At 40.0% G+C, this 21,655-nt stretch overlaps 1 protein-coding gene across 1 annotated transcript in view; it reads right to left on the bottom strand.

Moving 5' to 3' along the window:
* LOC141004605 (receptor-type tyrosine-protein phosphatase F-like) overlaps positions 1-21,655 on the bottom strand; it is a 448,688-nt gene that overhangs the window by 264,351 nt on the left and 162,682 nt on the right. The window contains exons 8-10 of the mRNA XM_073476198.1: positions 19,257-19,393; positions 17,895-18,039; positions 12,953-13,146 (exon numbers count right to left, since the gene is read on the bottom strand). Coding sequence (XP_073332299.1) covers positions 12,953-13,146; positions 17,895-18,039; positions 19,257-19,393 — 476 coding nt within the window. The remainder of the gene's footprint in view (positions 1-12,952; positions 13,147-17,894; positions 18,040-19,256; positions 19,394-21,655) is intronic.

The raw sequence follows: 21,655 nt of genomic DNA, 5'->3' as shown, positions 1-21,655 counted from the left end.
ATGCATAATCACAAGTAGGTAATAGTTTGTTATGTTGAACCACTGGTGCAAGTAGCAGTGTGCAGGCTGCAGCAGTTGCTTGTCCTTCTCTGTCTGCTGCAGATACATGTTTTTGCTTGTACAACAATAGTCTAATCTACTTTATAACTGTCCAGATGCACTCAGGACATTTTTGCAGAAGCCTCTGACAGCTGCTGAAGAAGTGCCTTCTAATCTACCATCTACACCACTCTCTGAAGCATGTAAGTTCAAAAAATAATTTGAGGTCTCTGATACACTGCTATGTTATTATTATAATTGTTGTTGTTATTTTTATTATTACTGAATGTTGCAGTTAAACCTCTCATCTCATCTCATCCATTTTCTTGACCGCTTTATCCGTGAGGGTCACGGGGATGTTACCGCTTTATCCCCCCCTTTCGGGGGGTTGCGGGGGTTACTGGGGCCAAATCCAGTGTTCATATGGGCGGAGGCCAGGGTATATCCCTGGACGAGTCGCCAGCTCATCGCAGGGCCCTCTGACGGCAGAGGCTGCCACACAAGGTGCCAACTGCACGTCGGGGAATTTCGGGGTTAACTATCTTGCTCAAGGATACTTCGGCATGTAGCTCAGTTCCGCCCAGGGGAGCCGGGGTCACCTGCTCTACCCACTGAGCCACAGCCGCAGTTAAACCTTGTTACTAATTAAGTGCCGGTCTTAGTCAAATTAAATAAAGCTTATTTGTACAGTGCCTACTTTATATGAAGTAGAATGACAGAAGATTTAATGCAGTGGTCTAACAGTACTGTATGTTTCAATACATTTGCAGGTCAGGCAACAACAGCAGTGGGAGAAGAAGTAATAAAAGTGTATAATACTTTTGACTTTGAGGACGACGTAAGAGAAAAAACGGACATGCTGAAGAAGTTTCAGGACTATTGTGAGCCCAGAAAAAACTTATAAATCGGCACATGTTCTTCACTCGAGCACAATGACCAAGTAAGAGAAGCAGATCTGGCACTGGAAAAGGCTATTGATATTTGCCATGCAAGTGAGATTACAACCACTCAAGTCAAAGCACTGACGGAAGAAACTGAAGTGAACAGAATAAAAACAGTAACGCCAAAGGACAAAAAAGTAAAAACTAAATCAAAGACTGATCAAAATGAGTTGCAGCAGATGTGGCTTCTTTTTTTTTTTTCGATACTTTTTATTTAGTATTTTCATTTTAAGGGAAAACAAGTTGACAACAAGCTGTCAAGGAAATAAAACAAAACAAAACAAACAAACAAAAACATGGGGGCTCCTCTGTTGATAATCTTATATTTAATGTCCAGTGTCTTTACTTGTTAATGTGTAGCATCCTCTATTGTTTTGATAAAAGCAGTCCATTTCTCCCATTTCCTGGGAAAGGTCGCTCCTCTAGAACTGAGAGAGAAAGTCATCTTTTCCATTACACACATTTCCTTCACTCTGTCCATCCATTGGTTAAGGCTTGGAGACTCAGTTTTATACCAGCACTTTGTTATAGCTCTTTTACAAGCCATCAACAGTATTTTACATAAATACCAGTCTTTTTTAATAATCACATTCTCGTTTAAGACACAAAAATAGAGGACCATCACATTGTTAGGAATTGTGTATCCCAAAATCTTTCCTACAGTCATACATATATTACCCCAAAAAGTTTGAATTTTTGGGCATAGCCAAAATATATGGGAATGGTCTGCGTTCATGTATCCGCACTGCTTCCAGCACTGTTCTTGTGATTGGGAGAGTTTGCTTTTTGATCAAATTTAGGTGTAATGAAAAAACTAATCAGATTTTTCCAGCCAAATATTCTCCACTTCTTTGAACTCATAGATGAATGCTGTGCACACCACATAGAACGCCAATCCTCCTCTGATATTTCTATGTTTAGTTCTTTCTCCCATTTTGCTTTAATGTATCCTGTGTTGTTCCCATTCTGTTTCTGAAGTCCTAGATAAATTTTAGAAATAATTTTTCTATTCTTCTTTTTATAGGCTTCAGTCAGAATATCTATCACTGTATTGCCCTCTCTGGACAATGTTGGTTTGATTCTTTTATCATAGTAATCTCTTATTTGCAGGTATTGGAAGATATCTTTGTTTTCTAGTCCGAATTATTTTTGTAACTCTCTGAAACTTTTTAAGAGCCCACTATGGGTTAATGTGCATACCACTGTAATGCCCCTGTCCCACCATCGTCTGAATCCAGCATCACTGATTCCTGGTTCGAATCTGGGATCTAGAGCAGGCCAGATTAATAATTTGATGTCTTCCACCATGTTGTATTCTTTTACCATCTTGCTCCAGATAATCAGTGTTTGTTTAATAATTTCATTTTTGCTTTGTTGAACCAAATTGTTTCCTATGTCCCCTAATATTGCCTGAATCTGGAAACATTCCATCTTGGCCTCTATGTCTTTCCAAACCAGGTACAAACCAGGAACTTTACTTGAGCTGCGTAAAAGTATTGTTTCAGATTAGGCAAGGACAACCCTCCCTCTTCTTTTTGTAGTTGAAGTGTCTTATACCTGACCCTTGGTCTCTTTCCGGCCCAGATAAATCTAGATATAAGTTTGTCCCAGTGTCTGAATTGTGTTTCTGATATCATCTGTGGGATGGATTGGAAAAGGTATAACAGTCTCGGTACCACATTCATTTTTATTACCTCAATTCGTGTCTCAAAGTCCATGTTAAAGGCTGACCACCGCCCGATATCCGTCTTAATATTATTGTTAATGTTATTATAATTTATTTCAAATGTTTTGATGTGATCTTTTGCCAATACCACACCCAGATATTTAATTACTTTGGAATTCCATTTGATTTTATATTTTTCTCTAATTTCTCGGCCTGGGGAATAATTCAGTGTAAGAATTCGTGTTTTTGCTATGTTTAATTTATAGCCTGAGTATCTACTATAATCTTCTAATATCGACGTCAGATTAGGAAAGGTCCTTTCCAGGTCTTGGAGAGCCACAATAACATCATCAGCGAAGAGCCCTATGAGATGCTCCTGCTTTCCTATATGGATTCCTTTTAAGTTGTTACTTTGTCTGATCATTTGTGCGAGCGGTTCAATAAATATAGCAAACAAGGTAGGGCTAAGACAACATCCTTGAGGAGTTCCTCGCTGTAAGACAAATCTATCAGTTAGGTGTCCATTAATTTTTATCCTTGCTGTAGGTTCTTGGTAGAGGCCTTGGATACATTGTATTAACTGTTCTTGAATCCCTAGTTTCCCCAAAACCTGATACAGAAATTTCCAATTGACACAGTCAAAGCCCTTTTCTGCATCAAGGCTCACTAGTACTGCTCTCAGGGCCTGTCTTTGGATCTGATCTATTATGTGGAGGATACGTCTAATGTTATCCTGAGTCTGCCTGCCTGTAATAAAACCTGACTGATCTTCATCTATCAAGTCAGACATAAAATTTTCGAATGTTTTGGAAATTATTGAAGTAAAGATCTTATAATCCACATTTAGAATTGAAATGGGTCTATAGGATTCACAAAGTTCTTTATTTTTTCCTTGCTTTGGAATAATTGAAATTATGGCCTCTTTCCATGAGGGGGGCAGTTTGCCCTCTGTTAGAGTCAGATTGAAAGAATTCAGAAGTAGCGGAGTTAATTCCTTCCTAAATGTTTTATACCACTCACTGAGTCACTACCTGGCATTTTGTTTGATTTTAATCTGCTAATTGCGGCATCTAGTTCCTTTTTTGTGATGCTGGAAATTAGTTTTCTATTTTGCTTTTCTCCAATAGCTGGTAAGTCCAATGAATCAAGGAAATCTTTCATTTTACACTCTCCTTTCGCTGTGGGTTGGGTGTATAAGTTTTCATAGTAATCTTTAAAAACCCTTTCTATTTCTTCAGGTTCAAATAGTAGTTGTTTTGCTAAGGGGTCTCTAATCTTATGTATTGAGGGGGGCGGGCGATAGGTACCTCTGGGGGGGGTTGCTGAAGGTGAGGTTCGCCCAGGATGTCATGCAAGCAAGGACCGCCACTGCCCTCTCATTACAGCTTTAACCATGTCCCATAGTATGGTAGAATCCAAAGGGCTCTCCAAGTTGTCCTCCATGCAGCGTTTAATCTCTTTCTTAACCTCGTCCTGTGTTTTCGGTTATTCAGCATACCCACATTTAATCTCCATAGTCTATTCTAATTAGACGGACAATGAGGTAAGTAATACTGTGATCAGACAAATCAGTTACCCCTATTTTGCATTCCTCTACTCTATATCTGTCTATTGTGTTCATAAAAAAATAGACTATTCTGGAGTACACTGAGTGTGGAGCAGAATAATGTGTGTGGTCCCTCTCTAAGGGATGGAGTTCTCTCCAAACATCAAACACCCCCAATTCAGCTAGAGACGTGCTGACAAGTTTTGACAGATGAGTCTTACTTCTCTTGTTATTAGTTGTGTCCAGTTTAGCATTCAAAATCAAGTTGAAACGTTCGATCAGAGTTAGGTGGCACATTGACATTGACCAAAGTAACTAGATTATTATCCAATTTCCCTTTTACTATTACATACCCCCCTTCTTTGTCGTTTATTTCTTTAATGACTTCAAAACTGACAGAATTGGAAATTAATATGGTGACTCCTCTCTTTGGACCTTTCTTAAATGAGCTAAAAAAAAGGCATTTTTAAATCCAAATTTCCTCAGTTTATCGTGTTCTTGCTGAGGTAGATGCGTTTCTTGTAAATATATCACTTGAATTTTTTCTTACATCATTTTTGCCATTACTTTTCCTCTTTTAATTGGATTGTTTAAGCCATTCACATTTAAGGACGCTATTCTCACGTTATTACACTGCATTACTTATAAGGATAAAGACAAACGAAAACATCAGGAGCCCCACTAACATTGCCAAAACGGTGGCATGGAACAAACAGAGCAAATATAACAGGTGAACTTCCAAACAATTGAGGATCTTTCCGTCCTCCAACAATCTGATCCCGTTGGTGGATCTAGGGCAGGGGTCTGCAACCTGCGGCTCTGGAGCCACATGCGGCTCTTTTGCCCCACTGCAGTGGCTCCCTGTGGCTTTGACATTTTACATGAAAATGAATAATATATATTTTATCATCATCACTGCTTTAGGCCGACAGTGATTCTTGCATTCTCCTAAAGTAAAAATGCGTGGCCTACACACAGAATTGTATCTGTTCTATCAAGTTGTGATTAATTGAATGATCCTGAGTTAACACATTGTGTTTAATGCTCAAGCCCGAGGGTTGATTGCTGTATGTGGCCGAGGATAAAAAAGAAGGATTAACTCACACTGAAATGGACTAAAAAAACTTTAAACTGTCCTGTGTTTTTTTTTTTACTTTTACTGCCTGCCACTATGTGTTTTATTTATTATCAAAAGAGGCTACTCTTTATTTTGTACATTTTCACAAACACAGGGAGGACTTAAGTAGGTCTGCATATATAGTTCTGTATTGCTACTCTATTTCTATTTATTGTAGGTTAGTTCTTCTATTTCATAAATGCACCAAAACATGGCATCATTGAAATGGAAATGCAAAGTTCAAGTACCTTATACTGTAAGCATAAGTAGCCCACTGCAGAGTTGCCACATCATGTGGAATTATAAATGAACGATCATTGAGGCTGATTAATAATCTTGATAGGCTAATTTAGACTTTCTAGGCCGTGTTACCTTCATTATAAGACACAAATATGTTTTGCAGCTCCAGACATATTTTTTTGGCGAGGGACGGGGGCAAAAATGGCTCTTTTGATCGTAAAGGTTGCTGACCCCTGATCTAGGGGAAACCCTCTTAAATAAAGAGGGGCCTAACTTAGTAATGACAGGACCCACAGTGAGGGTTTTAGTCATTCTAAATGAGTCCAATGTTAGAACTTTGAAAAAGAAAATTAAGTAACCCAGACCTCCAATAGTCGCTTTTCTTTTAGCATAGGAATAGCAGGTTAACCATTATTCTGACAACTAAAAACACAGGCTATATCAGAACATTCCTACCGGTTTTGCTTATTTATATTTTCTTTCTTCTTAATCAAAGAAGCTTTGGAACTCTTGCAGCTTTTCCTTGGCTCGTGCCGCTGCTGTTGTGTAGCTCCTCCGGGATCCCTCTTTGAGCTGCCACTCCATTGCTGTGCGGAGCTGTGGCTCCAGTCCGTCCGCTGCCATGGTCGTCGGTGTCGGAGTCGGTATCCTCTCTGCGAGTCTGAGCAGGTCTTGAACAAACTTGGCCGCAAACTCACCCTCTTCTCCCTCTGTAACTCCTCGATCTGGACTCCAAATCGGTTAACTTATCCTGAAGAGCTTTTTGTTCTCTCAGTGAGATAATAAGAGCGTTGTTAGCCTCCTGTGCCCAATGTTCCAGCTTTTCAATCCGCAACTCAGCTGCATTGATCTTGGAAGTTGTTGGTTTATCTCTTGTTTGAAATCATCCATGTCTTTTTTCACGTTGCTCCTAAGTGTTTCTCCAAATGAGCGAAGGGCATCTTTTATTTCTGTTTTTAAATCCCATATCTCCTTGCTGATAATTTCTAGAACCAAGCCCATTTCCGCCTCACTTCCAGCAAGGTGTGTTGTCTCATGGCCGCCGTCACCTTCCATTTCACGGTTAGCTAGCGGTTCCTCCATTTAGTCTGTCGCCGTGTTTTTAGTCTGAGTGAGTCGAGTTTTCCCTCCCATTCCAACTTTTCCCTGGTCACATTACAGTCAGTATGATTTCTAGCACTAGTTATTCGAGTTTTCGGGAGTTTTTACCCTTGACTATCGGGCGCTCTGATGCCACGCAGCCTACCGCTCCATGTCCAAACCGGAAGTCCCCAGCAGGTGTGGTTTTAAACATGGAACAAACAAATGTCCTACAGTTGGCTAGACGTGCAAATCATGCCAAAAATAGATGGATTGAAAATATGAGAATAAATAGGAAAGTTGTAACTTTTAAACTTGACACAGGTGCAGATTGCAATTTAATGTCAGTCAAAACCTTTAATGTGCTTGATGTTAGAGGCAGGCTCAGGGCTAATAAAAGTAAACCAGTTCCTTTCTCTGGCCACAAGATGATACCACTAGGTAAAAGAGCACTAACATGCAAGTATAAAAGCAAAAAGCACATGATTGAGTTTGAAATCACAGAAGAGGATGTTCAAGCCATACTGGGAGGAGAGACTTGTGTGCAACTCGGGTTAGTAAAGAGAGTGCATAAATAATGTTGTAAAAGACTGATGACCTTCTTAAAGTCTATGATAATCTCTTCAATGGACTGTGTTGCTTACCTGGTCAGCACCACATACAAATTGACCACACTACCAAACCCGTTTTGTACGCGCCCAGGAGGATCCCAGTAGCACTTAGGGACAGAGTGGTTGAAGAACTACAGCAAATGGAAGAATTGGGTGTGATAACGAGACAGACTGAGTCAACCAAGTGGGTTAACAGTATAGTAACAGTAGTCACACCCAGGAAAAATCTGCATTTGCAAGGATCCAAAAGACTTAAACCAAGCAATCAAACGAGAACACTACCCAACGCAGGGCCAAATGCAAAGTACTTGTATGTACTAGATGCCAATCAGGGCTTTTGGCGAAGAAAACTTGATGATGAAAGTTCGTTCCAAACAGTGATCCATTAAGAAAGCTGCTTGAAGGAGATACTGAGTGGCAACTTTGAAATAATACGACGTCAGCAAACTGATCACACTCTCAGTTGATGCTAGCTCAGCGGGCATCGGAGCAGTTACTGCAGGATGGACAGCCTGTAGCTTATGGATCGAGAACACTCACTGACCGTCAGCGCAGGTATACACAAACTGAGAAAGAACTGCTTGCTGTTGTCTACAGCTGTGAGAACTTTCATAAATATGTGGCTGCAGAGATACAGTCTTAAAGTAGGCCAGGCAAGGATCTGCATATTGCATACACATTGAGTGAAGCATTTCTCAAAGATCACAAAGAACTGTTGGATAAAGAGTTAGAGATACACATGATTACTCTGCTACCCAACTCAGAGGAGGAGCTGAACAAGTTAAAAAAAAAAGCTACAGCAGAGGACCATGAACTGTAGCTACTAAAAGACACCACACTAAAGGGATGGCCGAATGATAGAAGTGCAGTTCCAAAAGACATTCAGCCATATTGGACATTTAGGGATGAGATTGCACTTTTGGAGTATCGCAACACACTGTTGGAAGGTGTAGGCTGTATTGCTCACTCCTGAAGGAACTGTCCAGGTACGCAGACAGTTGGAAGAAAAGTAGGAAAAGCATAGACAGTATTTTGACAGACAAACAAGGAAACTGCCTGACCTGCAGGCAGGAGAGAAAGTCAGGATGCAAAGAGGAGAGACCTGGCAGCCAGCCATGGTTATGCAAAAACATGAACAACCCAGATCTTTTGCAGTTTGGATGGGAGACTGTACAGGAGAAAAAGAAAGTATCTACAGAACCTGGCACCTCAGTGGTGGAACGAACTCCCGACCAATGTCAGGACAGCAGAGTCACTCACCATCTTTCGCAAAAGACTCAAGACTCACTTCACCTTGACCCTGCATAGCACTACTCCCCCTCCCCCCCCCCCCAAAAAAAAAAAAAAAAAAAAATCATCATATGCACTTGTATGTTCCTACCTTTAGCACTTACATCATAGCACTTATGAAAGGTATCCTTGATAAATGGCAGCTACTTTGCTCGGAAGAGGGCTTGAATATTGTTTCTATCTTTTCTACTTTATCAACGGTGATATGTTGTGGTTTCTTTCTTGTGACAAATGTACGGTAACACTACTACAATAAGGGTCCCTTAATTAACGTTAGTTAATGCATTATTAAGCATTAATAAACAGTTTCATAATAGTTTAATAATCATTATAATGTCTTACTTAACATTAATTAACATATTAGTAAATGCATTAATAAGCAGTTAATTAATGTCTACTGCTCAGAGTTATTGCATTTGAGTAGAACATGCAAACAAGCAGAACGTGGAAACTGCTGTTAACATAAAGTATTTCGGTAGTAAAACAGGCATTTTTAATGTATCCAAGCCTCCTGTATCATAGCTACATGTGTAAAGTTCTTAACACATCAAACCGATTGGAAATCGGTCGAAGATTAAGCAAATAATTGTTTTCTTGACATTGCTTAATGCCTCTTACCCATACCTGTTCATGCACTGACGACTCTGTTGGGCCTGTTCAAAAATGGCGGCTCTTTAGGCGTCTATGTATATTATGCCTATGGCTGCCCCCACCAGTTTGTCATATAGTATTGATAGTCTTGTAACAAGGCTAGTGGTGCCTGAACCCAGCACAGAATGTGTTAGCTATGCTAATTTATACCTCTGTCATTATTGTATTTTCCAGGAGGTGTCAGCGCAAGCGCAAGAAGTCTATTCAACACAAGTCGATTTTAACAAGATCGAAGGTGTCTCTGTTTAACTGGATGAAATTTGTGTACAGGTTTGACTAATAATACATTTATTTTGTTTGGTGTTTGGATGTGTGTAGCCCACTAAGCTTGTGTTGTCACAACACAGAGATTTCTAACTTTGGCAATATTTGTCTATATTTCAAATGTTGTTGACAATACTACACTAAGTAAATCAGTGGCAGGTTACCTTTAAGTAAGCCTAAATTAATTTATGGCTTTTACTGTACATTAGTCATTGGGTTTTGGCTGAAATGATTTAATACTTTTTCAAGGTTTTCTCAAGGAAGGTTTTCTCAAGTTTTATTCTGTTTTAAATAAGATGTGTAAAATTCTTTATATGTGATTGCTTCAACTACATTTCAACTAATAGTGGTTAAGTAATGCTTATGTGTTACCTAAGGGATATATGTGTTACACTTTACAATAAGGGTCCAAAAAGCATTTAGTAATGGTTAACTATGGTTAAGTAATGCTTATGAGGCAGTTAAGCATTTATAATGTGTTACCTAAGGGATACATGTGTTACACTTTAAGGGTCCAAAAGCATTCAGTAATGGTTAACTATGGTTAAGTAATGCGTATGAGGCAGTTAAGCATTTATAATGCGTTACCTAAGGGACACATGTGTTACACTTTACAATAAGGGTCCAAAACGCATTCACTAATGGTTAACTATGGTTAAGTAATACTTATGAGGCAGTTAAGCATTTATATATACTATTACTACAGTGTTCATATTGTAAATATTATGTATATACGAGTCAATTCTATTTCTTATCTTCTTATTATATTGTTTATTTTTTCACTTTTTATCATTGTTTATTGTAATTACTGTCCTTTGGCTGCTGTGACAAAGAAACTTCCCCATTTGCGGGACAAATAAAGGAATTCTGATTCTGATTTTGATTCTGATTAATGTGTTACCTAAGGGATACATGTGTTACACTTTACAATAAGGGTCCAAAAAGCATTCACTATTGGTTAACTATGGTTAAGTAATGCTTATGAGGCAGTTAAACATTTATAATGTGTTACCTAAGGGATACATGTGTTACACTTTACAATAACGGTCCAGAAAGCATTCACTATTGGTTAACTAGGGTTAAGTAATGCTTATGAGGCACTCCTATATATTTATTAAGGTTTATGTCAGGCTACTAATGTTAAGTAATACCTTACTTAAGGTTAGGTAAGGAAGACTGTGACACACGACTGAAAGAAGCAATGCACACAAGCTTGGCTGAGCACATAGTTGTTGCAGATCAAAAAGAGAAACCTGATGAACAGTCTGAAACATACTTATATCACACCAGGTTTGGAAGACAAATATGAATGAAAACCAATGGTTTTGATTTACAGAGTTATCTGAATGGAGGTTGTACTGAACACTTTGCAACATTTAAGGTGTAAATACATTGATGAAGTATATTTCAATGTTAACTGTCATCTATGAAAGTCTGAAATGTGACATATATGCACATTGACATATATTATATAATATAATAATAAGTGCATGTATACTGAGAATGGACCTATTGAGTGGAGTAGGAGACCTCTCGGTCCAGCAATTAAACTGGTGAAATGATGTGGAGAAAAAAAAAGCTGACTCATACTGTCATATTTAATGAGGAACTATATGGCAGTGAACGCCATAAGTTCAGCGCCACAGACTTTGGAGGAGTTAAAAGTGGTCTGATTTCAAGAGAGAGGCAGAGAGAGGCAGAGAGATGCATCTCAGCGCACAGTGTGAGTGTGCGTGCTACAGTAAGAGGAGAGGGGATCCCCGCGCTATCGCTGCTTAATGAGCGGTTATCATCGTGGGCCAGAACATCAGTACAGTCCTTGAAAACTCGCTCTAGCCTAAATTGGCAATGTCCTCTCGCAACGCCAAAGCAGCTATTGTGTCATGTGGCACAGCCATTACGCACAGCTACAGCCCTTATATAGTGCCGGTTACACCTGAAGGTATTCTTACTCCCCCCAAAATACCGGAAAATATATTTACGTATATAAAGATCGTGTATTTATTTGTTTATTTTCATAAAGACCATTATCATTATAATTATTATAATGCAGACTGACAAACATATATACAGAAGAGAGTAAAAACAAGGTTAACAATTCGTGCATCACTGTGTAATCATAGTGAAGGGTTTTTTTAAACTATGTAAGGGTAGCACAACTTAGTGAAAAGAAAACAGCAAAATAAAATGTAACCCTTATTCACACTTTTCTTATCCTTTCTTGCCAACATCACAATGATCAGACTGAAAAGACTGCGTGCATGGTACGCATATTTTCACCATCTGTGACATTCATCCACTTTCTCCTTGCTCAACTTCCCCTTCATGGCTAAAGTGAAAGGAGTTTCTGTACTAGAGGGTGGTCTCTGGGGATGATGAACCGGAGTTGGAAGGGTGCTCTCTGAACTCGTATCTAAGAAAAATATTAGAATAATTTGTAGACATCATTTGTTTACCTTCAATATAAAAGGCAAGTGTCAGCTCCTCTGTGTTTTGTACCTGAGCATGAGATGTTGCTACTGTTAGCTCCAATTTGGAACCGGTTCTTGATACCCAACCCTGATAAATACATAACGTCCCATAGGTGCTAAATTGGATTTAGATCAGGGGAACAAGAGGGCCAGTCAATCGTCATCCAGGCACTGCGTACACACTGTGGTCACATGAGGCCGGGCATTGTCCTACACCAGTTTGGTCAGAAACATGCACACCATTGGCCTGCTGGAGGTCATTTTGTCGGGCTCTGGCAGCGCTCCTCCTGTTCCTCCTCGTACAAAGGAGAAGAATGGTATTTCAGTTTGGTCGTCAATCTTTAAATTTGTTTGCCACTGCTGACTAAAGTCTATACATCAAAAGCAGGCCATCGCAGTTCTCTAGCCATTGCTAGCTAAAGCCTGTTCATTGCAAACACAGCATGTTTTCTAGCCATGCTGGCTAAAGCTACTCACTGCAACCACAGTATCACGATCTCAAGCCATTGCTGGGTAATTTATTCAGCAAACTATTCTATTAATTATGCTATTGCGCATATTTTTATGTCATGAGTGACAGGAGAAGTAGCTGAACGCATTGAATGAAATCGCTTGAAAGCTTATACAGCCAAAAGTAAATTAGCAAATCAGCTGAAAGAAGACATGAGTTCCTCCATTTATAAGTTTAAATCGTGTATGAGAAGTGAAAATTATGGAATGGACAAAGGAAAAAGGGAAAAAAATTAAAAGAGTAGATGGTGGCTTGCATGGCAGACTCAGTGTATGAGTGTGTGTAAATGGGTGAATGCTAACTTGTGTTGTAAACATTTGAGTGGTAACTCAACTAGAAAAGCACTATATGAGTACAGTCCTTTTACCAGTTGACATCTGTCAAGGAAGCTAGCTTTTGCCAAGGATTCCTGGGATTTAAACCAAACTCCCAATTTTTTTGTCAGCCATTGTTCCCGCCAAGTGAGATAAACAAAAACACCTGTTTAACCTGTCATGGGACTCTTTAGACAGAATGTGACAGTACCTGGGCTTCAGGAAGGGGCACGTCCATGATGACTGGCTGGCCGTGAGGCACCCCGTTCTCTAGCCAGGTGTACACCAGCTGGTAGCCTCTGATCTGGCCATGCTGCTTCACAGACAGGGGAGGCTTCCAGGTCACCCTGAGGGCAGTGGAGTTGAGGGCATCTGCCTCCACTTTCCTGGGAGGAGCGGCAGGCACTGCAGCACAACACAGCACACAACTTAAAGTTACACCTGCGTCTACCTTTTGCTTACAACTACCATTCACTCACAGCCATAGTACGCTGCTCGTTTCCAGCTCAGTAGGTAGCAATGAACATAGTTTCAAGGATGTCCTGTTCAAATGTTTTGCCCTGCTCATGCAACTCTCAACAGAGATGAGAAAGAAGCAAGATGTCTTACTCCCTAGCAACTTCCATTATCAGCTCCAGCAAAAAACGATGTGCCTAATTCAGAATATTATTGATTAGGAGGAGGACACAGGACACACAAGGGGAAAAAAATAGAGGCAAACTCGTCCACTGGCATGACTATCCTGTATGCATGGGTAAAGCCACTAAAAATAGGCAACTGACTCATTTCACATTGGCATGGAGGTTGCCTTTCTGTTTTATTTTTCCTTGTGTATCATGTTCATCATCACGAATGCCTTGGGAAAACAGGGAACAGTGGAAAGAAGTAAATTATATACCTCATCAGCAGACTAGAATAGAGATCCAGAATTAAACCTGTTTTAAAAAGTCACAATTAGATCATTGACTGTGTCAAATAGTGAACGGAGCTTTTGTGACGTCACCTTTAGGTTTCTAAAGAGACAATCTTAGGCCTAAAGTGGATGGTACTGGCTGTCACCATCTTGGCAGCACCTGACTTTGCCAGACTTTGTCTTATCAATAATGGGCAAATAGGTAGAGTTTGGGCAGAGCTGAGACGAGCCTAGTTAGTTAAATAAACCTACCTATCTCGAGGAAGCTATCTGGAAGCTACCAAACCATGAGTTTTTTTAGTTTCTGTCGAGTTTGAATGAAGTGTGTTTTACCATGAGTTAACAAGGCAATAAAGCTTGTCTTAGAAACTTGAATTCATATGGTGTACCATTGTATTTTTTCTGTTTAGTAAGGAAAATAGATATGAGTATTCCGTAAGAGACATTTTTTAGGTTTATTTTGTTTTGTTTCATTTTATGAAAACAGCTGGTATACATCTCCAAGCTAAAAGTACAGGGGCTATCAGACAATGGCCTATGATGGTACAAAGTTATTTCATATGACAGGACTGGCTGGACTCGCTGGTTAGCATGCTAACTTAAGTAGACGTGTTTGCCTCACAGTATAGAACATCAACTGTTGTTTCTTCACATTCTGTCATTAGTTAAGATTTAAAGTGTTTTAACCTAACATTCTGTCCATAACTAACAAATTGCTCTTTTAAGTAAACAGAAAATACAAAACACAGCTGAATTAAACAATAGATGAGGCAACGCTGCAGAAAATGAGTCTGGTGGTTTTGAAGAGAGTAATATGTAGACTACTCTTAAAATGATTCTGCTCCCATCCACAGCAGTACATTTATTGCTTCGCTTCCTGCTTTTACAAACTGTGGCGTGTCATCCACCATCTACTACTGCTACTACTAGCTCTGTTTTACACTGTCTACTTTTCTCTTTTTAGAAGTTGATAGCATGAACAGTTCTCAAGATATGCATAGGGCTGTCCAATTTTTCACTCACAAATAAAGGTGAATCCTCTTGTAAGGATTTGTTGTAATGGTGTCTGTCTTAAACCTGTGAGCATTGGGCTTTGCTTCATTCTGCTTCTGAGTAGTTAGAGCCTCCTTGAGGACTGAATTATCATGCCCATTTAGCTAGCACCTCAAACCTGCCGTCTGACTGAAGAGAAAAGTCTCTTAAAATGTCCATTTCCAACTAGTCTGACACTAGTCTGAGGGTTTACTGGACAGTGAATTGTTAGGATTTAATATGTAACAGTTTATCTAATTGAAAAATGAAATTAACACAATAATTAATAGGAAACACATTTTTCTGTGAACTGATGGCTTCTTCCTCTGATGGTCTACACAGTCCATAGGGCAGACAAAAATGAGGGTGAAACTTCACACTGTAGATAATCTTCTGTGAAACAACAGTGATCTCACACAATTAGCATTCACAATGTGAAGTCTCACCAAACTGAACAGGTGCATTACAGATAAATGCATTTATGCAAAATGATACACAAGAACAGAGTCCAACAAAATACAACAGCAAAACCAACAGTTGAAATGAGTGAGGAGAAGGTGGGAGAGATGTTATGTTATCATGCATTTTTTTTGCATGTGGACCTAGTGAGGTTACTGTTTGAACAGTGTTGGAGGCTGGTTTGTTCACCTGCAGAAGAGGTGCTTGTGATGAGTTGAAAGAGATATAACTCCATTACATGTGCAAGAACCTTTGGATTAATCCATGATGAGGCACAAAAGATCAAAGAGTCAGAGATCCATGTTTGGGAAATGCACAGCTGCCGATTTAAGTTGCAAACATAAACGTTGGTCTGAAAAAAACAAAAATTTGGAGTAGAGGTGGGTGGTTGTGAGACAACATGAATTACAATTTGGAAGGAGAAAATGCCCCACAAGAAAAAAGGAAATAATTTTATTGGGATAAAAGCAAAGTAGTGTCATATTGAGGAACAGGGCAGACTGCATGGATTGAAGAATTAGGGGCCCAAGACCGCCACACATGATCTCACAGGAAAGCTGTATTTATTTAGAAGGAGATAAACCCATCACTGTCTCAACCAAAATATGTGGATTTTTAAAAGGGTATTTTTCCTCGGTGGATGGTATCCTGGGGGAACTCTAGGTGCAGGTCAGGGGAATAAGAGGGCCAGTCAATGGCATCAATGCTTTCATCATTCAGGAACTGCCTCGCACTCTAGCACACACTAGACGCAAAACAATGCGTTTTAAAGTTTTTAAAGATCAGGTCTTGTCTCACAGTGGTTTGGTCCACTGCTGACCAACCCCGCCCCCAAATACTGCAGGGTTAGTAGTGTCTGTGGAACAGAGCAGAGTGAGTTGGTGGTGATGATCTCCAAAATAAATCAAGTAAGTGCTTTGGAAATTAAAACAATAAGATGGGCTGACATTTTTATTAACTTCTGACACACAATAGAATAAAACACACACACAATTATAACCATACTGTATTTTGTTCAGTCGTTAACCTTGCAACTGAATCTTGTGCATGAACATGGCGGCCATATTGGGACGTAGCAGCTGCATCTCCTAATGCATTATGTCCATAAAGGCATGAGATCAAACCCCCCTTAATTTATATCATAACTCCCTGAAGTTTTAACAGATTTTTTTTTTGTTTTTTTTGTTAAAAATGCCAGATGTGAATTTTTAATTTAGGATACTTGATTAAATTAAGAAGTATCCCAGTTCACTTCAAACCTACCAACGCGCTGAGGCAGAAACTTGTCCATCCTAAGAACAAAACACCCAGGCATAATCAGAGTAATGTAGTTTATGCTGTTCGATGCAACCATTTGTACATTGAGGAGACAAAAAAAACTCTACATAAACGAATGGCACAACACAGGAAGGCCAACTCCTCAGGTCAATTCTGCTGTCCATTTACATTTGAAGGAGAAAAATCAAGTAACAATAGACAACAATGTAAACATCTTGGCCAGAGAAGACAAGGAGAAGAAGAGAAGGAAAGGAATCCATCTATGTTAAACTGGAACGGCGGTCTTTGAACGGAGGAGGTGGCCTACGACATTACTTATCACCCACCTACAATGCAGTACTGAGTTCTCTCCCCAGACAGCTCAACAACCATTCACACCTGGGCTCACCTAGCCCTAGCAACCCACATGAAGGCCGATTAAGTCAACGACCCACAAGTGGCCCTAACGACTCTGAAACTCAGAGCTCACACGTGTCCTTAATGACTCTGTAAGGACACTCCCACACAGAGTTTAAAAGCCTTCCAACTCCCCTCTAGTTAGTTAGAAGTAAAGAAGCCTTTTGGATGAGAGGTGAAACGTCTTTAAGAAACTAAAACAAGTCCAGTTGCCTATGATACAGCACTTAGAATTACTTTTGATTGCAGCTTTTCATGAGAAAATTTCCTGTTCATTGCCCCCCCAATAGTGAAGTGAGATATCCACCCTTTTCAGGGTCACAAAGCAATAAAAGCAAATCTCAAGTTACATTTGTTAAATGGATGACAAAGACAATTACGTCAGGAGCCAAGTTTACAAAATTCTGTAACTATGACACACATCTTGTATATGTGTATGTGTATGTGCTTAAAAGACCTACATGTAACAAGAAAATCATGAGGGCTAAGTAAAGCTACAGTTTAATGAGAGATTTCTATGAGACTTGAACGGTGACATTAAAATTTGCCATTGAACATTTATTGGCACAGAAAAAGTGCAACTGGATATGGAAAAGATTCCATTTTATTTGAATACATTCCTGTCTTTTTTTCAATGACAATTCAAAATTGTTTTGCCTAAGTATCACTGGTTTTCAGTTTCAATTTTCAGTCACCATTTCTGTGAGAAAATTCTGTCAATTGTTCATTGTTTACCTAAACATATTAACCAGGTAGAATTCCATACTTGTTACAGCTAGGTTTGTAGGTGATGGAGGGTATACACGAGCGCACATTCTTGACAACTGTAACCCTATGTTAAAAATTGTACAGCTTGACCTGCTTATAATGTCCATGTATCACTGATGATGCTGGATAACATCACCAACACTGTACAATGAATTACCTGTCATATGTTGATTTGACCTCCTGTTTCCTTCTCTTGGTTCACTTTTAATAAATTAGTTTTAAAGTAAAATGGATCAGTACAAAAAGGCAACAACTGATCATTCAAGTAACCTGAACCAAAGTAACTTTAGAAGGCTATAGTACTTACTGGATTGGGCAGTCCTGGCCTCAATGGGCTGAGTAAAGACTCCTAAACCGATGTCAGACTTTGCTGCCAGGGAAAACATGTAGGGTGTATCTGACTTTAGACCATCAACTGCATAGTAGCCTGCTGGGTCAAAAGTGACATGATGCTGTGGAGAGATACAGACCATGAAATCATGAAAGCCATGGTACTTATACACAAACTGTATATATACAACACACAAACACACGCACACACACACATGCACACACACACACACACACACACACACACACACATATGATTCCTGTTACAGAATTTAAAAACTGCTTCTGTGGTAGCTCCTGGTGTCGCCAGTACTATATTTTACCATGCTGACTCACTCACACATACTATACAAAAACACATGCACATAGGTAGGAGGGCCCCTACAGCGTTAGAGTACTACAAGAAAGCACAATATTACTGACTTTTTCCTTTTTTTTCCCATTATTAACATAATAATACAAAAATGCCAACAGCAGTTTGTATACATGTTTATATGATTAGTTTTTCACCGTTTAGTGCAGATCTTTTTCCCCCGACTCTTAAATAACTTACTGAAACCCTGCACTGCAAATAACATTACTTGCCCACCACCCCCTCAGTCATTTTACTTTTTAGAAAAATCAAGACTTCGACAATGGACGCTGCAATTACAAACTATCGGAGGCGTCTGCTCCATGCAGCAGCAGGGCCAGCATGAGAGTCACAGCACAAAATAACAGGAGTCACATTTGGCTTTTAGCGTGGAGAGAGTTAGAAGAGCTGGGCGATGGCAGAGAATTTTTTGTCAAATTGAAAATCAAAAGTGCCTATACAGCAATATGTCGGATTTAACTCAGTGATGACAGGTAACCTGATAACATTCATGAGGGAAAAGTATTACCTGCCTAAGAAATTGGAGGTGTGCAGCCTGTTGCCTGCAAATCTTCATTTAACAGCTCCTTCTTGGTCATTACTCCCAACAACTGTGTAAAACTACTCCCTGACATATTTAAAATTGATTCGCGGTCTTCAAATGCCGAAAATGACTGCTTTTTTTCTCTGTAGACCTTTTTTTTTTTTTTTTTTTTACAGAATTGTGTTTCTATTTCAATTACATATGGTGGTGTACTTTAAATTGGTGTGAAATAACTAAAAAATGATTATTCACATTTTTTTTTAAATTACAGGCCACGTGACATCATATTTTTGGCATAAGTTCATGAGCCGAGTCAAGAGGAAAGGGGGTGCAGAGCGGCTGGGGGCAGCACTTCGAGCCCCTTGCTTGAGACAGAGATATATTGTTCACACTATAAGAGGAACATTCTTGTGGAAGGGAAGTGGACTTAAGGTGGTACTTACCTTTTCTGTGGGATTGTTGGCCTCCCAGTAGAGCAGTTCAAAGCTAATGATGGGGTCCTGGACAGGCCAAAGCCATGACAGCATGATGCGTGAGTCTAGCTCGGCTTCGGCCTCAAAACCAGATGGCTGAGCTGGAACTGCAGGCAGAAACAAAGAGTTGAAGAGAACAAAAGACACAAACACAGACAGAGACATTGCAGGGCTAATTTGATGGTGGAAATACACAGTAAGGCAAGCAGGAGGCGAAGTGGGAGACTGGCCACAGAGGGTACATTCAGTTTCTCCTATCTGACATTTCCACGCTCCTCTATCCATGCTTGAACCAGCAGTTGTTCTGGCGCACCATCTTGCATATTGTCGAAAACTCCTATTTGTGCTCTAAGGAGCAAGGATTGAGGACCAAGGAGTTGTCTCTGAGGAGCGATCAGCGAGGACACACAAGAACAGCCTTCACGGAAGTCTTTTTACCAGCTGACATGCCCCCTTAGTGGATGTCAGTTATTGACTGGACACTGCAGCGGATCAGACCGATCCGATACATCTCAACATCAAATCAAATCAAATACTTTTTATTTACACAGACCAAAATCACAATCATATTGCCTCACTGGGCTTTACAATGCGGACAATTAATGACATCCTCTGTCCTTAAACCATCAATTAAACTGAGGGAGGGATCCCTCTCCCAGGATAGACAGCCATGCAATAGATGTTGTATGTGCAGAACAGAACAAAATCACAGACTTTACTAATTTCATTGACACAATATCTGATACAAACAAATGAGATAAATAAATGTGGTACAACCTCTACATGGAAGAAGTTGAGAGCAGAACCTTAATTAGCTTCACAGGAACTGTGAGCCACTAGCTACTGGTTCAGGTATATGGACGACACCTGGGTCAAAATCCGAACAAGGGAAGTGGAAGCCAACACAGGACATATAAATGCTGTGGACAGTAACATCAAGTTCATGCGGGAAGATGTCAGAGGAGACAGTCTGCCCTTCTTGGACTGCACAGTACACATTGAAGAAGACACAAGCCTCAACATTGAGGTGTACAGAAAACCTACACACACAGATCAATACTTGCTGTTTGACTCTCATCACCCACTGGAGCACAAGCTGGGGTCTTCAAAACCATAAACCATCAGGCTGAGACTGTGCCCACAAAGAAAGAGGGGAATAGGAAGGAACAGAAGCACATCAGGGGAGCACTTAAAACCTGTGGCTACCCAAATTGGACCTTTTTCAAAACCACTAAAAGATCCAGAGCAGACAGAGAGAAGGAGACGAGAAAATGTAACAACATCGTCATTCCCTATGTCGCAGTAACATCTGAGAAACTCAGGAGGATCTTCAATAAACATCATATCCTGGTTTTCTTCAAACCATCCTTAAGACAAACCATCCTGAGGACAAAACACCCAGGCATAAGCAGAGTAACGTAGTTAATGCTGTTCAGTGCAGCCAGGACTGCACAGATTTGTACATTGGGGAGACAAAACAACCTCTCCATAAACGAATGGCACAACACAGGAGGGCCAACTCCTCAGGTCAAGACTCTGCTCTGAAGGGGAAAAATTTCCTTTGAGGACAACAAGGTAAAATGCTTTTAGTAGTTATAAAATAAAATAAAATACTGAGGTAAATACAATAAAGGTGAGAGGTGAAATGTCTTCAAGAAACTGAAACATGTCCAGTTGCCTACAATACAGCACTTAGAAATCCCAAAGAAAAGTTAATCCAAGAGGAAGAACTGCCCTTGCACCGCTGGCAGCAGCTAACTTGAGCATCCTGGCTAAAAGAGCCCGACTCCAATCCTCTGCCAACCAACAAAATAAGGACCTGGTCCTCGCTGCTCTGATCTACAGTCAGTCCTTCCTTAGCAAGATGGATGTCTGTCTCCAAGTCCAGGAAAACCACGCCAACTGCTCACCACCATTCTCAACTCCAGGGCCATCTACTGCTGCTGCTGCTGCCCATGGTGCTTCCACATCCCAGGCAGTCTTAGTACTTGGGGCGCACCCAATTGACGTTACGCCATCACATCAAATAGCGTGCCATTCTTCCCACCTGCCGCTGCTGTCTCTCCTCATCTGAGGAATCAAATCCTTGCAGTTTTGTTTACTGTTGGGAAGTCTCAAAGAAAGCGATCCCAGAATGTCAAAATATCTGACCATGGCTGAGTTTAATGTTGCCTTTGTTGTCCACAGACTCATCATATGCAAAGTTTATCAGGATCGTAGCTTTGAACTGGACACATATTTAGCCATTATATCTGACTTGGCAATGTAATACATGGGCACTCTCTGTTACAAGTATGACAAATCTTTGTTGGCATTGTACATTACATTTTTTTACCAAAGGTTGGACTGGTCCATTGTTGATCTAGCTC

This window comes from Pagrus major, chromosome 11, assembly GCF_040436345.1.
Source record: "Pagrus major chromosome 11, Pma_NU_1.0".
Classification (NCBI taxonomy): Eukaryota; Metazoa; Chordata; class Actinopteri; order Spariformes; family Sparidae; genus Pagrus; species Pagrus major.
This window is presented reverse-complemented; position numbering and strand designations above follow the sequence as displayed.